General features: G+C 36.6%; 1 protein-coding gene across 3 annotated transcripts in view; it reads right to left on the bottom strand.

Annotated features, from left to right (window-relative positions):
- Uchl3 (ubiquitin C-terminal hydrolase L3) overlaps positions 1 to 13,728 on the bottom strand; it is a 52,149-nt gene that overhangs the window by 24,416 nt on the left and 14,005 nt on the right. For all 3 annotated transcript variants that reach the window (XR_607544.3, XM_008840913.3, XM_008840914.3), the window contains exons 3-6: positions 12,289 to 12,417; positions 7,719 to 7,875; positions 7,325 to 7,410; positions 5,751 to 5,798 (exon numbers count right to left, since the gene is read on the bottom strand). Coding sequence is in view for 2 of the 3 variants with exons in the window: in XM_008840913.3 (XP_008839135.1) it covers positions 5,751 to 5,798; positions 7,325 to 7,410; positions 7,719 to 7,875; positions 12,289 to 12,417 (420 nt within the window). In the remaining variant the exon portion in view is untranslated. The remainder of the gene's footprint in view (positions 1 to 5,750; positions 5,799 to 7,324; positions 7,411 to 7,718; positions 7,876 to 12,288; positions 12,418 to 13,728) is intronic.

Genomic DNA, 13,728 nt, shown 5'->3' with positions numbered 1-13,728 from the left:
AATGCTTCTTCTAAGTATGTGGTTATTAAATAAATAATTTTTTAAAAAAGACTATCCTCTCCAAATGCTCTGTTTTTATAACTGAAGGCATTTCTAGAAGAATTATATCTAATTAGTCTGCAAGGATAAACCACTAAGTTCATTTTAGATTTTCCTTCAATAGTTTAACATTTGCATTTCTAGAACTCTGGAATTAGGAAAGAGAAAGAGGAAGGAGATGGGTAAGACATCCATTCAGGAAATGACAAGAAGAAACAAGGGCTGGAGAGATGGCTCAGCCATTAATAGCACTGGCTGCTCTTGCAGAGGACCCAGGTTCAGTTCCCAGCATCCAAGTAGAGGCTAACAACCATTCATAACTCCAGTTCCAGGGGATTCAATGCCCCTTTCTGAGCTTCATGGGTACTATATACAAATGGTATACATACATACATACATACATACATACACACACACACACACACATACATACATACATACATACAGGCAAACCTTCAAACACATAAAATAAAAATAAATCTAAAAAGAAAGAACCACCAACAAAGAAGGCAGAAGAGACACAGGTGAAAGCATATGGGGACCTAAGCCAAGTGTTACACAGTGTTTCTCAACTTGAATGAAATAAAATGAAGCTGCCTCCAAAAAATTAACCCTGTCTTCTTAGAATAAGAAAAATGGGTGCGTAAAGAAAAAAAAAAAATGAGTGGCTGGGTGTGGTAGCACACTCATTTAATCCCAGTATGTGGGAGGCAGAGGCAGGGAGATCTCTGCGTTCAAGGCCAACCTGAACTACACAGCCAGTTCCAGGTCAATCACGGCAACATGAGACCTTGTCTCAAAGAAAAGCTATTTTTCTCACAAAAATTGGACTTACACACCTTAACTACATTTTATTGCTTCTAACTGATTCTTCCAAGATAATCAGGAACTTAAATTTTCTGTAAGAACTAAGTTCTGGGCTGGAGAGATGGTTCAGTGGTAAAGAGCACTTAAGTGCTCTTCCTGAGGACCAGAGTTTGGTTCCCAGCACCCATGTGGGTGGCTCACAACTGCCTATAACTCTAATTCCAGGGACTGCAGCAACCTCTTCTAGCCTCCGTGGACACCCACAAACACCTGTCATACACACAGATGCTTGCACATATACATTAAAATTTTTTTTTCAAATAAGTCTTTAAAAAAAGACAACCCAAGTTCTTCCAAAAAAAATCCAAAGAAGAAATACAGATGAGAGTAAGACCTTTAATTTTGGAGTGCAGGAATTGTTTTTGACTGAAAAGAATGATTTCTGCTATTTTTTTTTTAATTTCAACATAAAAATAACTAAAAACTTCACTTTGGGGCTTGCAAGATGGCTCAATAGCTAAAGACACTTGCCACACTAAGTCCTATCCCTAGACCCAAAAGGTGGAGAGAGAGAACCAACTCCCAAAAGTTGTCCTCTGGTGTCCACCATGTGCCATGACATATGCGCACACTCTCACGTACATACATACAATACATACAACTGAAAAAATGTAAACATCTGCACTTCAGTGTGTAATAAATCCATGTAAACTATCTACACAGTTAATGAAGATAATAAAACTTTCAACTTGTTTCCCATGCTGACAGTGTGTACTGGCTGGGTCAAAAGTCAAATAAAATCTAATAGAGTTTCACACAAAAACACACAAACACAGACACACACAATTGTGTTTTTGTGGGCTCTACATCTGTTGATTCAACCAATCAAGGATGAAAATACTTAAAAAAAAAAAAAACTGTACTGACCACATTTTGTTTTGTTTTTTTCTTGTCATTATTCCCTAACAACTAATACCTATTATTCTAGTATTTTCATTGTATTAGGTGCTATAAGTACTGTGACTCAAGTGCATAGGAAGATATGGACAGGTTATATGTGACTGTCAAATAAATTACATATAAAGTGAGTAATGAATAAAATAAGCATTTTATACAGGGGTTGCTATCCATAAGTGTCCCTAGAACCAATCCAAGGGATGCTGAGAGACACAATTATGTATAAAATATCTTTAACTATGTATACCTATCTGCGACTATATACTTGAAATCAGGAGTTACCTATTGTTTAGCCAGTGGTTAAATGACTTGCTTTTAAAAGTCAACAACACTAACCAAAACAGATTACATAGTCCATTATACATTAAATATTATTTTATTTCATGACTTAAATTCTTTACTCATTAAAGATCTTTGATGTGTCATTAGCAAGAAAATATAGGATTTCCCTTTATTAAAATTTAACCCCAGTATCAAGATACATTATTTACATAAAGGAAACGATCTAAAAATTTAATTCAAAAAGGAACATCTAAGATGCAAAATCAAAAAAATAATTTCACTCTGGCAATGGGCATTTTCCCAAGCTGTTAGTGACTGAAGTAGAAGTTCTGAAGACACAAACCATGTCTTACTCACTGTTGTAACAGCATCTGGCACAGAACATGCTCAAACGATTACTTAGCTGATCAAATGAAGGAAAGACAGTTTTACGTTACATAATGAAAACTTTAAAAATGTTTATCTTGGGACTAGAAAGATGGCTCAGCGGTTAAGAGCACTGACTGCTCTTACAGAGGATCCTGGTTCAAATCCCAACACCCACATGGCGATTAGCAACCGCCCCTAACTCCAGTTCCAGGGGATTCAACACCCTCTTCTAACCTCAGCAGGCACTGCACGACACAGGAGCATACACATTTGGATAAACAATGATATTTGATGAAGTCATATTTTAACCAGGAAAAATTGAAATAATCTAAATATTGGAAGTGGAAATCTAGGAACTTGAAAGTAAATTATGGTTACCTCACCTGAAACTATACACAGAATTATCTATGAAAAGGATTTGAAGTAATAAGAAAATTTTTATACTAAAGGTCCATGAAAAAACTACTTGCTCTCAACTGTTCACATTGCACTAAAAATACTGGAATTAAGTAGTATAACTAAATGCTAAAAATTTTTTGCTGTATTTTCCATTTTGACATGTCTATTTAAAAGCATAAATAAAACCATGTGCTTACTGTTAGCCTAAAAATTCTAACTGGTCAGGAGTTGGTGGCACATGCCTTTAATCCCAGTACTCAGGAGGCAGAGGCAGGCAGGTGAGATGAATACAGCCTGATCTACACAGTGAACTCCAGGCCAGTTAAAGCTACAGGGAGACCCTGTCTCAAAAAAGAGAAAAAAATTTTTTGACTCTATAGAAGTTCATTAAGATACTGAGTTTGGGACTGGGCAAGTGTTTGAGTGGCTAAATTTATGTGTTTTTACTTGTGAGTTTCTAACAGTAAAGTTATTCTTTACTATAAATTTACATAAAGGGTCCTTGGCAAAATAATTTTACCATTTTTCAAAATATTAGACGTTAGGACTTCAACTTACAAATTCTGGTATGATGTAGTCCAACCTATAATGCCATACTTGGGCCTTTGCACAACCCACCGAACACAGCAGTGCCTTTTGGTGTACCTCTTCTCTCTGCAGACTTGGCCCCATCTTATCTTTCAGATCTCACCATAAGAGCCACAGCAAGAGATGTATTTCCACATCCTATCAAGGTAAGGTGTTATCTGCTATAAGAGGCATTTCATATACCACTAGGATAGATATAATGCCAAGTAAATTATGACATCAAGTCCACACAGATCCTAATATTAGAGTTGTCAAAATGTGGAAAAATACATGTTTTTATTTTGTGAAACAGGGTCTCTGTATGCAGCACAGGCTACCGTGGAACTTACTATGTAAACCCAGCTACCTCAAACTGCTGATTCTCCTGCTTTAGGCTTATAAGTGCTGAGGTTTTAAGCTTGCACCATCACGTTCAACTTAAAAATATGCATTTTAATAACTAAAAATCAATATGAAAATCATTTAAATGCAACACACTGGAGCAGCAACACTAAAGTATTCACAGAAGAGGTAACTAAGTCATCAAGAAGCACTTCATGAAGGCCAGACATGGTGCACGCCTTCATCCAGGCATTTGAAATGCAGAGGTAGGTGGATCTCTGTGAGTTTGAGGCCACCCTGGTCTACACAGTGAGCTCCAGACTTCCAGACCAGCTGGGGCTACAAGGAAGCCCTGTTTCACGGGGAAAAAAAAGTGCTTTATGCAGGTCACAATTAAGCTGATTCTTGAAGGCTAAGCAGAAGTCAGAATGCAGAGATTGAGGGAAGTAGTATTCTTGGAGAAAGGAAATTATAAGAAAGAATAGCAGTAATAAAACAAGAGATTGGTAGAGAGAAATAGTTACAGAGAAAAAGCCAGGAGATGCTGAAGGAGGGCAGCCTAAAGAGGCTCAAATTGATGCAGAAGAATTCTCAAACCAGTTTTTTCAACCCAATATGGTTTAGAGCTGATAAACATAACATAGCCCTCTCTACTAGCGATGCTCAATTAATTGAGGACTATTCGAAAGGAGAAGAGATTAATTCTTGTGAGAGTATGGCTTATAAAAGTTGTCTAAAAAATGCTAACTTCTCCTCCACCCAACTTTGAGAATCACTGCACTACAGAAACAAAAGCCTGAGTTCAATCCCTAGAGCGAGTTCCAGGACAGCCTGGTCTACATAGTGAGTTACAGGCCAGCCAAGACTTCAAAGTGAGATCTATCATAAAAAAAAAAAGGTTGGGCTGGAAAGATAGCTCAGAGATTAAGAGCACTAATCCTCTTGCAGAGGATCTGGGTTCGATTCCCAGCATCCACATGGCAGCTAACAACCATCCAATTCCAGGGGATCTGACACCTTCTTCTGACCTCCTCAGGCATTGCAAGACACGAGTGTACTTACGCAAACAAATGTGAGCAATACATTCATATACATAAAATTAAAAATATAATAATAAAGTTACTCATAACTTGAAACTCCAAAAAGACACACAAAAAGCACCACAAAGACAAATATTCTTTGATGTGATTATGTATAGATTCTGTGTGGGTTTCATTATGACACTTCCATACATGTATATGATATACTTTAATCATGTTCTCCTTCATCACCCTGTTTCCCCCATTCCTCCCTCCCTTTTCCAAAACAATCCCCCCTGCAAAAGGTGTTATTTCAAATTACACATGAAAAAAGAAAATATCTAATTCTCTGGTGTTAATTAACATTTAGATAGCTGTAAATGCACCAAATGGCTTTAGTTAAATTCTATTCATTCTGACCAAATATTTTCTGTGCAACTTCCTTCAAGAGTAATAGTTAGACAAAAGCAAAGAGCGAATGAAGGGAGGGAAAGAATAAATGATTATAAAGTAAAAAAGACAGGCAAGAGAAGGATCACTTCTGAAGTGACCCAGCAGAACTAGCTAAGAGCATCAAGCTGGTAAAGATCATCACAATGACCCAGAACAGATTCACTCAGCAAACAGAACACGGGTTTCTGCTGGAAGCTGGGCATGACAGTGAAACTCAAAAATCATACAGGCTAACTGACTACACAGACATTTTTCTCAAACTATATGGAAATCAAAGGGATCTCATAGGGAAGAAGCAGGCTACCTGTTAGCCGAAGCCAATACATAAACTGCACTCTGTCCAAATGATCAGACAAACTAAGACAAATATTAAAGTAAGACATTAACAGCTCATTCAAAACATTTCTTTTGTGATCACTATGCTGCTCTTGCACACACTTATTCTAAGGGGGGGAAAGCAGTCAAGTACTTTTCCAAAACTACAACAAAAATTTTGAAAAACAAAATGTGAAATACCTCAGTCTGACCTTCATGGGCACTGGTCTCATGAGTAACTCGAATAGCCTGTAAGAAGAATACAAAGCAATTATAGGAGAAAAAAAAAAAAAAAGAACTATATCCATCTTTTCAATGAAAACAGTAACAAAGCTAACATCTAACATTTAAAGTTTTGTAATGAAATTGGAAATTTAAGAGCAGTTTAATACTCGATATTTCATAATAGTATCTAGGTTAGCAAATGAACTGCCGTGCTTTCTAACCCAGAAACATCTAAAGAGTTAGGAAACTATCTTATTATGTGTCATTTCCGCAGTGTTAAGTGGGGAATCATTTAGCTTACTTAATTGTGAGAGGCAACACCTGACACTTTATTCAGTCAAGACTAGAATAAAGTGAGCATCTCATAAATGGAAACAGAAGCAGCTTGGCTCATCTGTTCTCCCCTCACCCCACCCCAATCCATGCCCCTCCAGCTCTGGCTATGTTTAATGCTTAACCATGCATTTCAGTCAGCAATTTTAAAATGTGGTGCAGAAAGCATGCATCTCAGAAGCTAGGGAATTTAGTTATTTGAAATAAAATAAAAATGCTCCTATAATGCCCACTATTAGCAAAGATGCAGAGAATGGGCACAATGGTAAATCAGGGATGAACAATATATTATGAACAGAAATTTAGTGGTAAGTATTAAAGTCTTAAGATCATGCAAAGTGATCGGTAATTTCTCTTCTAGGAGTTCATATGTTTACATATATTTAATGTACATAATTATATGTAAATAAGGATGGTTCTAAAGACTTAGACACAGCAATGTATCTTGTATTTTTTAAGTAGTGAAAAAGAGAGAAAAACTGTTAGATTTCTATCAACATTTTACTGGTTAAATAACATTATATAATGGAAAGCTATGCAGCCATTTTATTAAAATGATAATGTCAAATATATACTTACTGGTATTAATACGTTTGTGATAAGTGAAAAAAGCAAGTTATAAAACAGTATTACAGTGTGATCAAACTGTTGTTTAAGAATAATGTGTATATACATATATGTTCCCTATAAAAACATCAGTGATAGCTACCTCTCATTGATGGGATTACTGGTAACTTTCATGTTGTTTATTTTAATATTATGTAAAATAAAGATGTTTTATGAAATTTCCAGGTTTTTAAAATTTAAATCAACTAAAGTACTTTGGAATGTTGAACATAATGAATATATACACTATATTGTTTCTAATTTCAAGGAATTTATCATTTATTTGGTTTTATTAAAAGGCAAAAACTTTCAAAACAAAATTTCAAAAATATTAATGTTTAAAACAATCATTTCAAACTGGATTATAGGGCCTGGCTATTAATTTGCAAACTGTTTTTATTTGCTCATTCACCCCTAGACACAGAAATGGCAACTAATCAGCATTTATGGATATTTCAGGTGGTCGCCTGAAAAGGACAAAAGACCTTCTTTAATGAATATGTTAAAATTCATACTTTCCCAAAACTCTGGTTTAAGACGAACCACAAAACAGAACCTATAATCCCAGAAAACTGCCCATATATGAGGGCAAGAAAGAAGAAGGTACCGACGTCATAGTTCTCCAGGTATTTGGCTCGTTCTTCAGGGCTCATTGACACAGACTCTTCCAGGAACTTTTTCAAGGTTGATCCAGATTCTGAGAATATTAAAAACAATAAAAATTTTAAGCTTAATATCAGAAAGAGCAACAATAAAAGTACAGTATTTTTTAGGTAAAAACTCTTTATCTAACTGGAAGTTAAGATTTGAAGAACCTTGGGATAAATAATTAAGTCAGACGTTAATTTGCTGAGGCTGTTTATCAACAATATAAAAGAATGGAAAGGATTAATATTTCTTCTGGCAGTATATGCATTCTCATTCCAAAAGGAGATACTTGATAGTTTGAAAGCAGGCATTACAGCACCCCCTACTGCTCAATGAAGTTGACACAAAATGACCAACCAAAGTGCATCTTGTCTTTGTTGTTCGCAATGGCATGGATCAGTCCAATCGTTCCACAGGCGTTGCTGATGGTTTGTTTCATGAAATATACTGATGATGTAACATCTTGTCCCTCAGATTTTATTTTTTCTTCCTCTTCTGTTCTGAATACTTCATACTATTGGGGAAAAAAGTCAAAGCCCACATGTGAAAACAACACATTAAAAAAAGCACTCAGCTGGTTTGTAAAGGAAATAGTTCAAAATGATGAAACTTATTTAAAAAAAAAAAAAAGTAAAGTAAAACCATAACATTACCATTTACCAGACTGATAAAAGATTGAAGAAAGAGCAGTAACAGCCAGTGTCAGTAGGCATATGAATGAGCAGGCCTTCCTATCTGACTGACTGATTCTGATAAAAGGGTCTCACTATGTTGCTTATTCTGGTCTGAAACTCCTGAGCTCAAGTGATTCTCCTGCCTCAGTCTTCCAAGTAGCAGGGATTACAGGGCATGCTTCACAGGTGGTCACTGGTACAACCATGCTAGGGACATAGAGCAATACGCATTAACACTTTAAATGTTTACATCCTCTAAAAAGCAATTACCTTTGTTAAGAGTTTGGTTTAAGATAAAATCTTTGAATGTTTAATTACGGACGGAGTGCAACACCATGGTAGAGTACTGGCGATCAATCCCCAGCACCACACACAAACACCCCACCCGCCCCCCACACACAGAGACAGAGAGAGACACAGAGAGACAGAGAGAGAATATATCTAAGAACATAAAAATAAAAATATTCTATATATCCATCAAAGAATATTTGGTTGATACAGCATGGCACTTCTTAAGGGAATACTATAATACATTTATTTTATGATGAATAAAGTGGAAGCACATGTTCCAATTTAGAAATCTGTCCATGATTATAGTGCAGGTAGGTCAATATATTCTCATATGGTTTCCATTTTTTGCTTTAAAAAACTTTATGTATGCATTTACAAGTCTGAAAAAGTATACAACATACTAAAAGAGGTTATCTTTGGACCGAAATATTACGGGAAGGTTTTTACTTTGTAAAATTTTTTCTAGTTTCTCAGTATCATTGCCAAAAAAAAAACATTTTATCATTTTGAAAATCATAGTATATTAATAAAATCACACTATATTTACAAATATAGACTATTCATACCTAGCATTCGCCATTATAATACTAATTATAAGAGTAATCTCACATAACAATAAATGTCAAAAATGTGTGCTGACTACTTAGGCCCATATCCTGGCTCTGCCATTATTAGCTGTGTTATTTTGGCAAGTTACTTAATGTTGCCTGTGCTGGATAGCTTTAGTGTCAACTTGACACACCTGGGTTGAGGAAGCCTCAAATGGGGAATTGCTGTCATTGGACTGGCCTATGGCCATGTCCATGGGGCACCTTCTTGATTGCTGAGTGATGTGGGAGGGGAGGGCCCAGCCCACTGTGGGTGGTGCCACCCCTGGGCAGGTGGGCCTGTGTTACATAAGAAAGCAGGCTTAGCAGGGGTCAGGGGAGTAAAACAGTAAGCAGCTTTCCTCCACTGCCTGTGCTCCAGCTCCTGCTTCCAGGTTCCCGCCCTGAGTTCCTACCTTGGGCTCCCTGATGAACTGTGACCTGGAGATGTAAGACAAATAAACCCTTTCCTTCCCAAGTTGGTATTGGTCCGCATGTTTTGTCACAGGAATAGAGAAGCAAACTAGGACATCACCATGCCTTGATTGTTTTTATTGTAAAAAAACAATATAGTTAAAAACAATAAAGACGTTGGGGTGACGAGCTGGTTCAAAGCAATGACCTGAGTCCAACACCAGAACCTACGTAAAGAGGAGAAAAGATTCCACCAAGGTCCTTGATTGTAATAGGAGCACGTGTATAACCACAAACTTACACAATAATTTTTAAAAAAAATTAGCCAGCCTTGGTGGGGCACACCTTTAATGCCAGAACTCAGGAGGTAGAGGCAAGGGGATCTCTGTGAGATCAGGGCCAGCCTAGTCATATATCGAGTTCTAGGCCAGTCAGGCTACAGGGAAACAGTCTCAGAAAACCCCAAGGCTGTAAGCAGGTAATTTCTTTTTCTTTTTCTTTTTTTTTTTTTTTTTGCTCAATACATCTAGACCTAGGGATGTATAGATCCCTATTGGCTTCTTTAGTAACCAAAAAAGGTAAAAACAAAACTGGACAAAGAGAGAGCAAATTTAAGATTTTGTCTTAACTCCTCTACAAATTCAGATTAACCATAACTTTAAAGACTAAATTTGTTTGATCTGATACTAAACAATCTAAAAAATTCCTAACTAGGCAGGGTATCACAGTGCACACCTGCAGGTAGAGGCAGAGTTATAGAGGTAGGTAGATCTCTGTGAGTCAAGGCCAACTTAGTGTATACAGCAAGTTCCAGGCCAGTTAAGGGCTATATAGTGAGACCCTGTCTCAAAGAAAAATGAAGAGAAAAAGAAAAAAAGAGAAGGAAATTCCTAGAGTCTGTGACTATTAGAAATTCAAAGAAAATAATTTCTCTTACTAAATATTTGTTTTCTAGAACTCATAAAAGAAAGAAAACTTCATGTTCAAGGGAGACAAACTGATTCATGTTACAAAAAAATGATTCAGGAATTTTTAGGATTCAGCAAAGTCCAATTTTAAATTTCTGTGAGATTTGGTGCCATTTATCCTAAAGAAGAGGATGACTTGAATTTGTATATGTCAAATCATCCCAACCTCACTTCTCCCAGTTTTTTCAAGCACCTTTCCATTTTTCACAACTGAGTTCATCCTATTGTTCTAAGTTTAAAAATAAAAATTAGAAGGAGATATGATGCAAAAGCTGTTTCAAAATGTCTTTAGAAGTTCTAAGTCCATGGGCCAATGTGGTAGTGCTCACTTTTAAATCCCAGCATTCAGGAGGCAGAGGCAGGTGGATCTTTGTGAGATCAAGGCCAGCCTGGTCTACACAGCAAGTTCTAGGCCAGCTAGAACTCCAGGGAGATCCTGTCTCAAAGGGGAAAAAAAAGTTCCAATTCCATATAAAGTTACATAATCATCTATCATCCAATTTAGTGAAGTACATCACTCTGGAACAATGGTTTTGAAAATAATGTCTTAATTTTAGCTTTCAAAGTATAAGTAAACATATGGGCAAGAAAAAATAGAAAGCAGGGGAAAAATCAGCGCAGACAAAGAGGACTGTGATAAAACCCATTCTACACAGGCTGCAACCCTTCCTCATGTCTATCTCCATGACTTCTGAATGCCAAGCTCTGGTCATTTGGTGAAATGTCTGGCAGACTAATGATGCCTAAACACTGCTGACCATGTGAGTCCACTGTACAAACAGCTTTATTAAACAGACTCACAGATTGTACTCACACAGTTTGGTTACAGGACTTGTGTGCATTGTAAACATAAACAGCATGGAAAAGGTTAAATACCTGTGTTCAGATTGTAAGATCTAGTCCGGACTTGCTGTGTATATTGTAACGTTAAATGAAAAAGAACCCCCTTTGTATTATAGTCATGCGGTCTTATGTATGATAAACATACATAAGTTGAATAATTTTCAAAAAAATTATCTGTGAAAAGGGAAAAAAAAAAGCTCTAAATCATGAGCTTTTCTAATTCTAACACACACATGCAGGCGGGGATGTGCAGAGACATGGATTTCAAAACAGATCTAGTAATTTTTATATTTATATAATATATAGATAAACAATTTTATATTGGGACTCTTTATAATCCTCAATACATTCTGTCAGTTAAGATATATTTAAGACTGTGATGTACCACAAATTGCGATTGTATTGAAAATGATGTCGTGTATGCCATCAGTTTCCCGTACCTCTTTAAAATAAGCAAAGGAGATTTGTTTTTATACATAGCTTGAAAACTTCAATTTTTTTTGGTCTTTTTGGTTCCTGTAGCCCCAGCTGACCTGGAACTCACTATTTAGACCAGGCTGGCTTCAACTCACAGAGATCAGCCTGCTTTGCCTCCCTGTTGCTGGGAATAAAGGTATGTACTACTACACCCGGCAAAAACTTGAATATTTTTTATTCATATATTTTCTAATACAGATATTAGATGGTTCTACTACTCAAGTATATCCATTAAATTGTGATTAAATACTCTATCAAAATACAGTTGAAGCAAACTAATCATATTTTATAAGAGAAGAAAACTAAGTTTAAAGGACAGAACTTTATCATCATCTATAAATAATCTAAATATATTGTTTTTAGTAAGATATTCTTATGATTTCCTTACTTCTTGGGTTGTGGATTATATGCAATAAAGACATTGTGTTTTTTTTTTCCTTTGGTCTTTTTGATACAGGGTCTCCCTGTAGCCCCAGCTGTCCTGGAAGTCACTATGTAGACCAGGCTGGCCTTGAACTCACAGAGATCGGCCTGCCTCTGCCTCCCGAGTGCTGGGACTACAGGCGTGTGCCACCACACCCAGCTACATTACTTGTTTTTAAAGATTCTTATTTCTAATTCAATACCAAAAACCTGAATTTATCACAAACTACTCATCTTGCTTTACAATTACCTTTTCTGTAATAGGGAAGAGAAGTAACACTGCACACACTGGTCTTGGTACCATGCTGAGAAGTTCAGGATCCATCCCATACACATCAACAAACTGCCAGTTAGGATGCAGGCCTAATTGTTTGAGAAACTAGTAAAAGAAAAAGCAATAAAATGTTAACGTAAGAGAAAAAAACAGAGTAGTGTTAACAGAAAAATGATCAACAAGTATATGCCATATATCCAAAGCATTTAAGAGATGTAGTACTAATGCTGAATAATGCAGAAAAGCGGCATTAGCAAAACATCAAATTGGATACCATAAGAACATATAATGTTTTAAAATAAATTTATATATTTGTATTTTACATGTATAAATGTTTTGCCAGCATGTATGTACGCGTACCAATACACACAGTGCCTACTGAGGCCAGAAGAGGGCATCAGATGCCCTGGAACTGGAGTTACAGATGGCTGTTAGCCACCATGTGGGTGCTGGAAACTGAACCCGGGTCCTCTGCAAGAGCAGCCAGCACTCTTAAAGACTGAGCCATCTCTCCAGCTCCCACATATAATCTTTGTCAAATATACCATAATGTGTGTGAAAGGAGAAAGAATGCAGCAAAGCAAGTCTACCATGAATAGGAAGAGAAGAGACAGCAATTTATTTACATCACATAACAAACAGTTAAAACTGTTATGAAATGGAAACAAATCCTGTTTTTAAAATCTAGTAGTTTGGGAATGAATGTATAAACCAGGATGTCATCAAATACATTCAAGTTGGCTTGAAAACTTATTTCCAGCCTTTAATGAATCAAAATTCTAGTTAAACAATGAATTATTTTAGCAAGCCAACAGTTTATCTATCCTGTTATCCAGAAATAATGTCTGAAGTTTAAAGACGGATAGCTAAGCACTTTAAACCAGTCCCTGAAAAAAATCCCAGTGACTTGTGTGAACATCAGAAATGCCTGGTACTAGAAGTAAACAACTGGTCCTGACCTCAAGTACATGAAGAAACCTACTCAATCTCACTGCCTTGTATCTGGCAAAACAGCTGTCAGAAAAGGGTTTTAAAACTCTTCCTCCATTGAAAAACAAAATTCTAGACCTTATTCTATCACATAGAAAAAAAAAAATGAGAATGATGCCAATTTCACAATAAAATTCCTATTAAAAACACTCAGTCACATCTTTACCTCAAGGATACAATATGGGGCGCTAAAGAGAGAGCTCAGTCAGTAAAGAGTGAGCACAAAGACTTGAGTTCAATCCCCAGAACCCACATTTTAAAAACATGGTGGGGGTGGGGAGGTTACCATGCACTTGTAACCTGGGGAAGCAGACACAGGCAGATAGATCCCTGGGGCTTGCTGACCAGCCAATAGTTCCAGACCAGTGGGAGATCCTGTCTCCAATCAAAGGCAAACAGAGCCTGAAGAATAATAACCAAGGTTGT

Source organism: Nannospalax galili, unplaced genomic scaffold (assembly GCF_000622305.1).
Source record: "Nannospalax galili isolate Female #2095 unplaced genomic scaffold, S.galili_v1.0 scaffold181, whole genome shotgun sequence".
Lineage (NCBI taxonomy): Eukaryota > Metazoa > Chordata > Mammalia > Rodentia > Spalacidae > Nannospalax > Nannospalax galili.
Note: the sequence above shows the minus strand (reverse complement) of the source record. Positions and strands in the feature narration are given on the sequence as shown.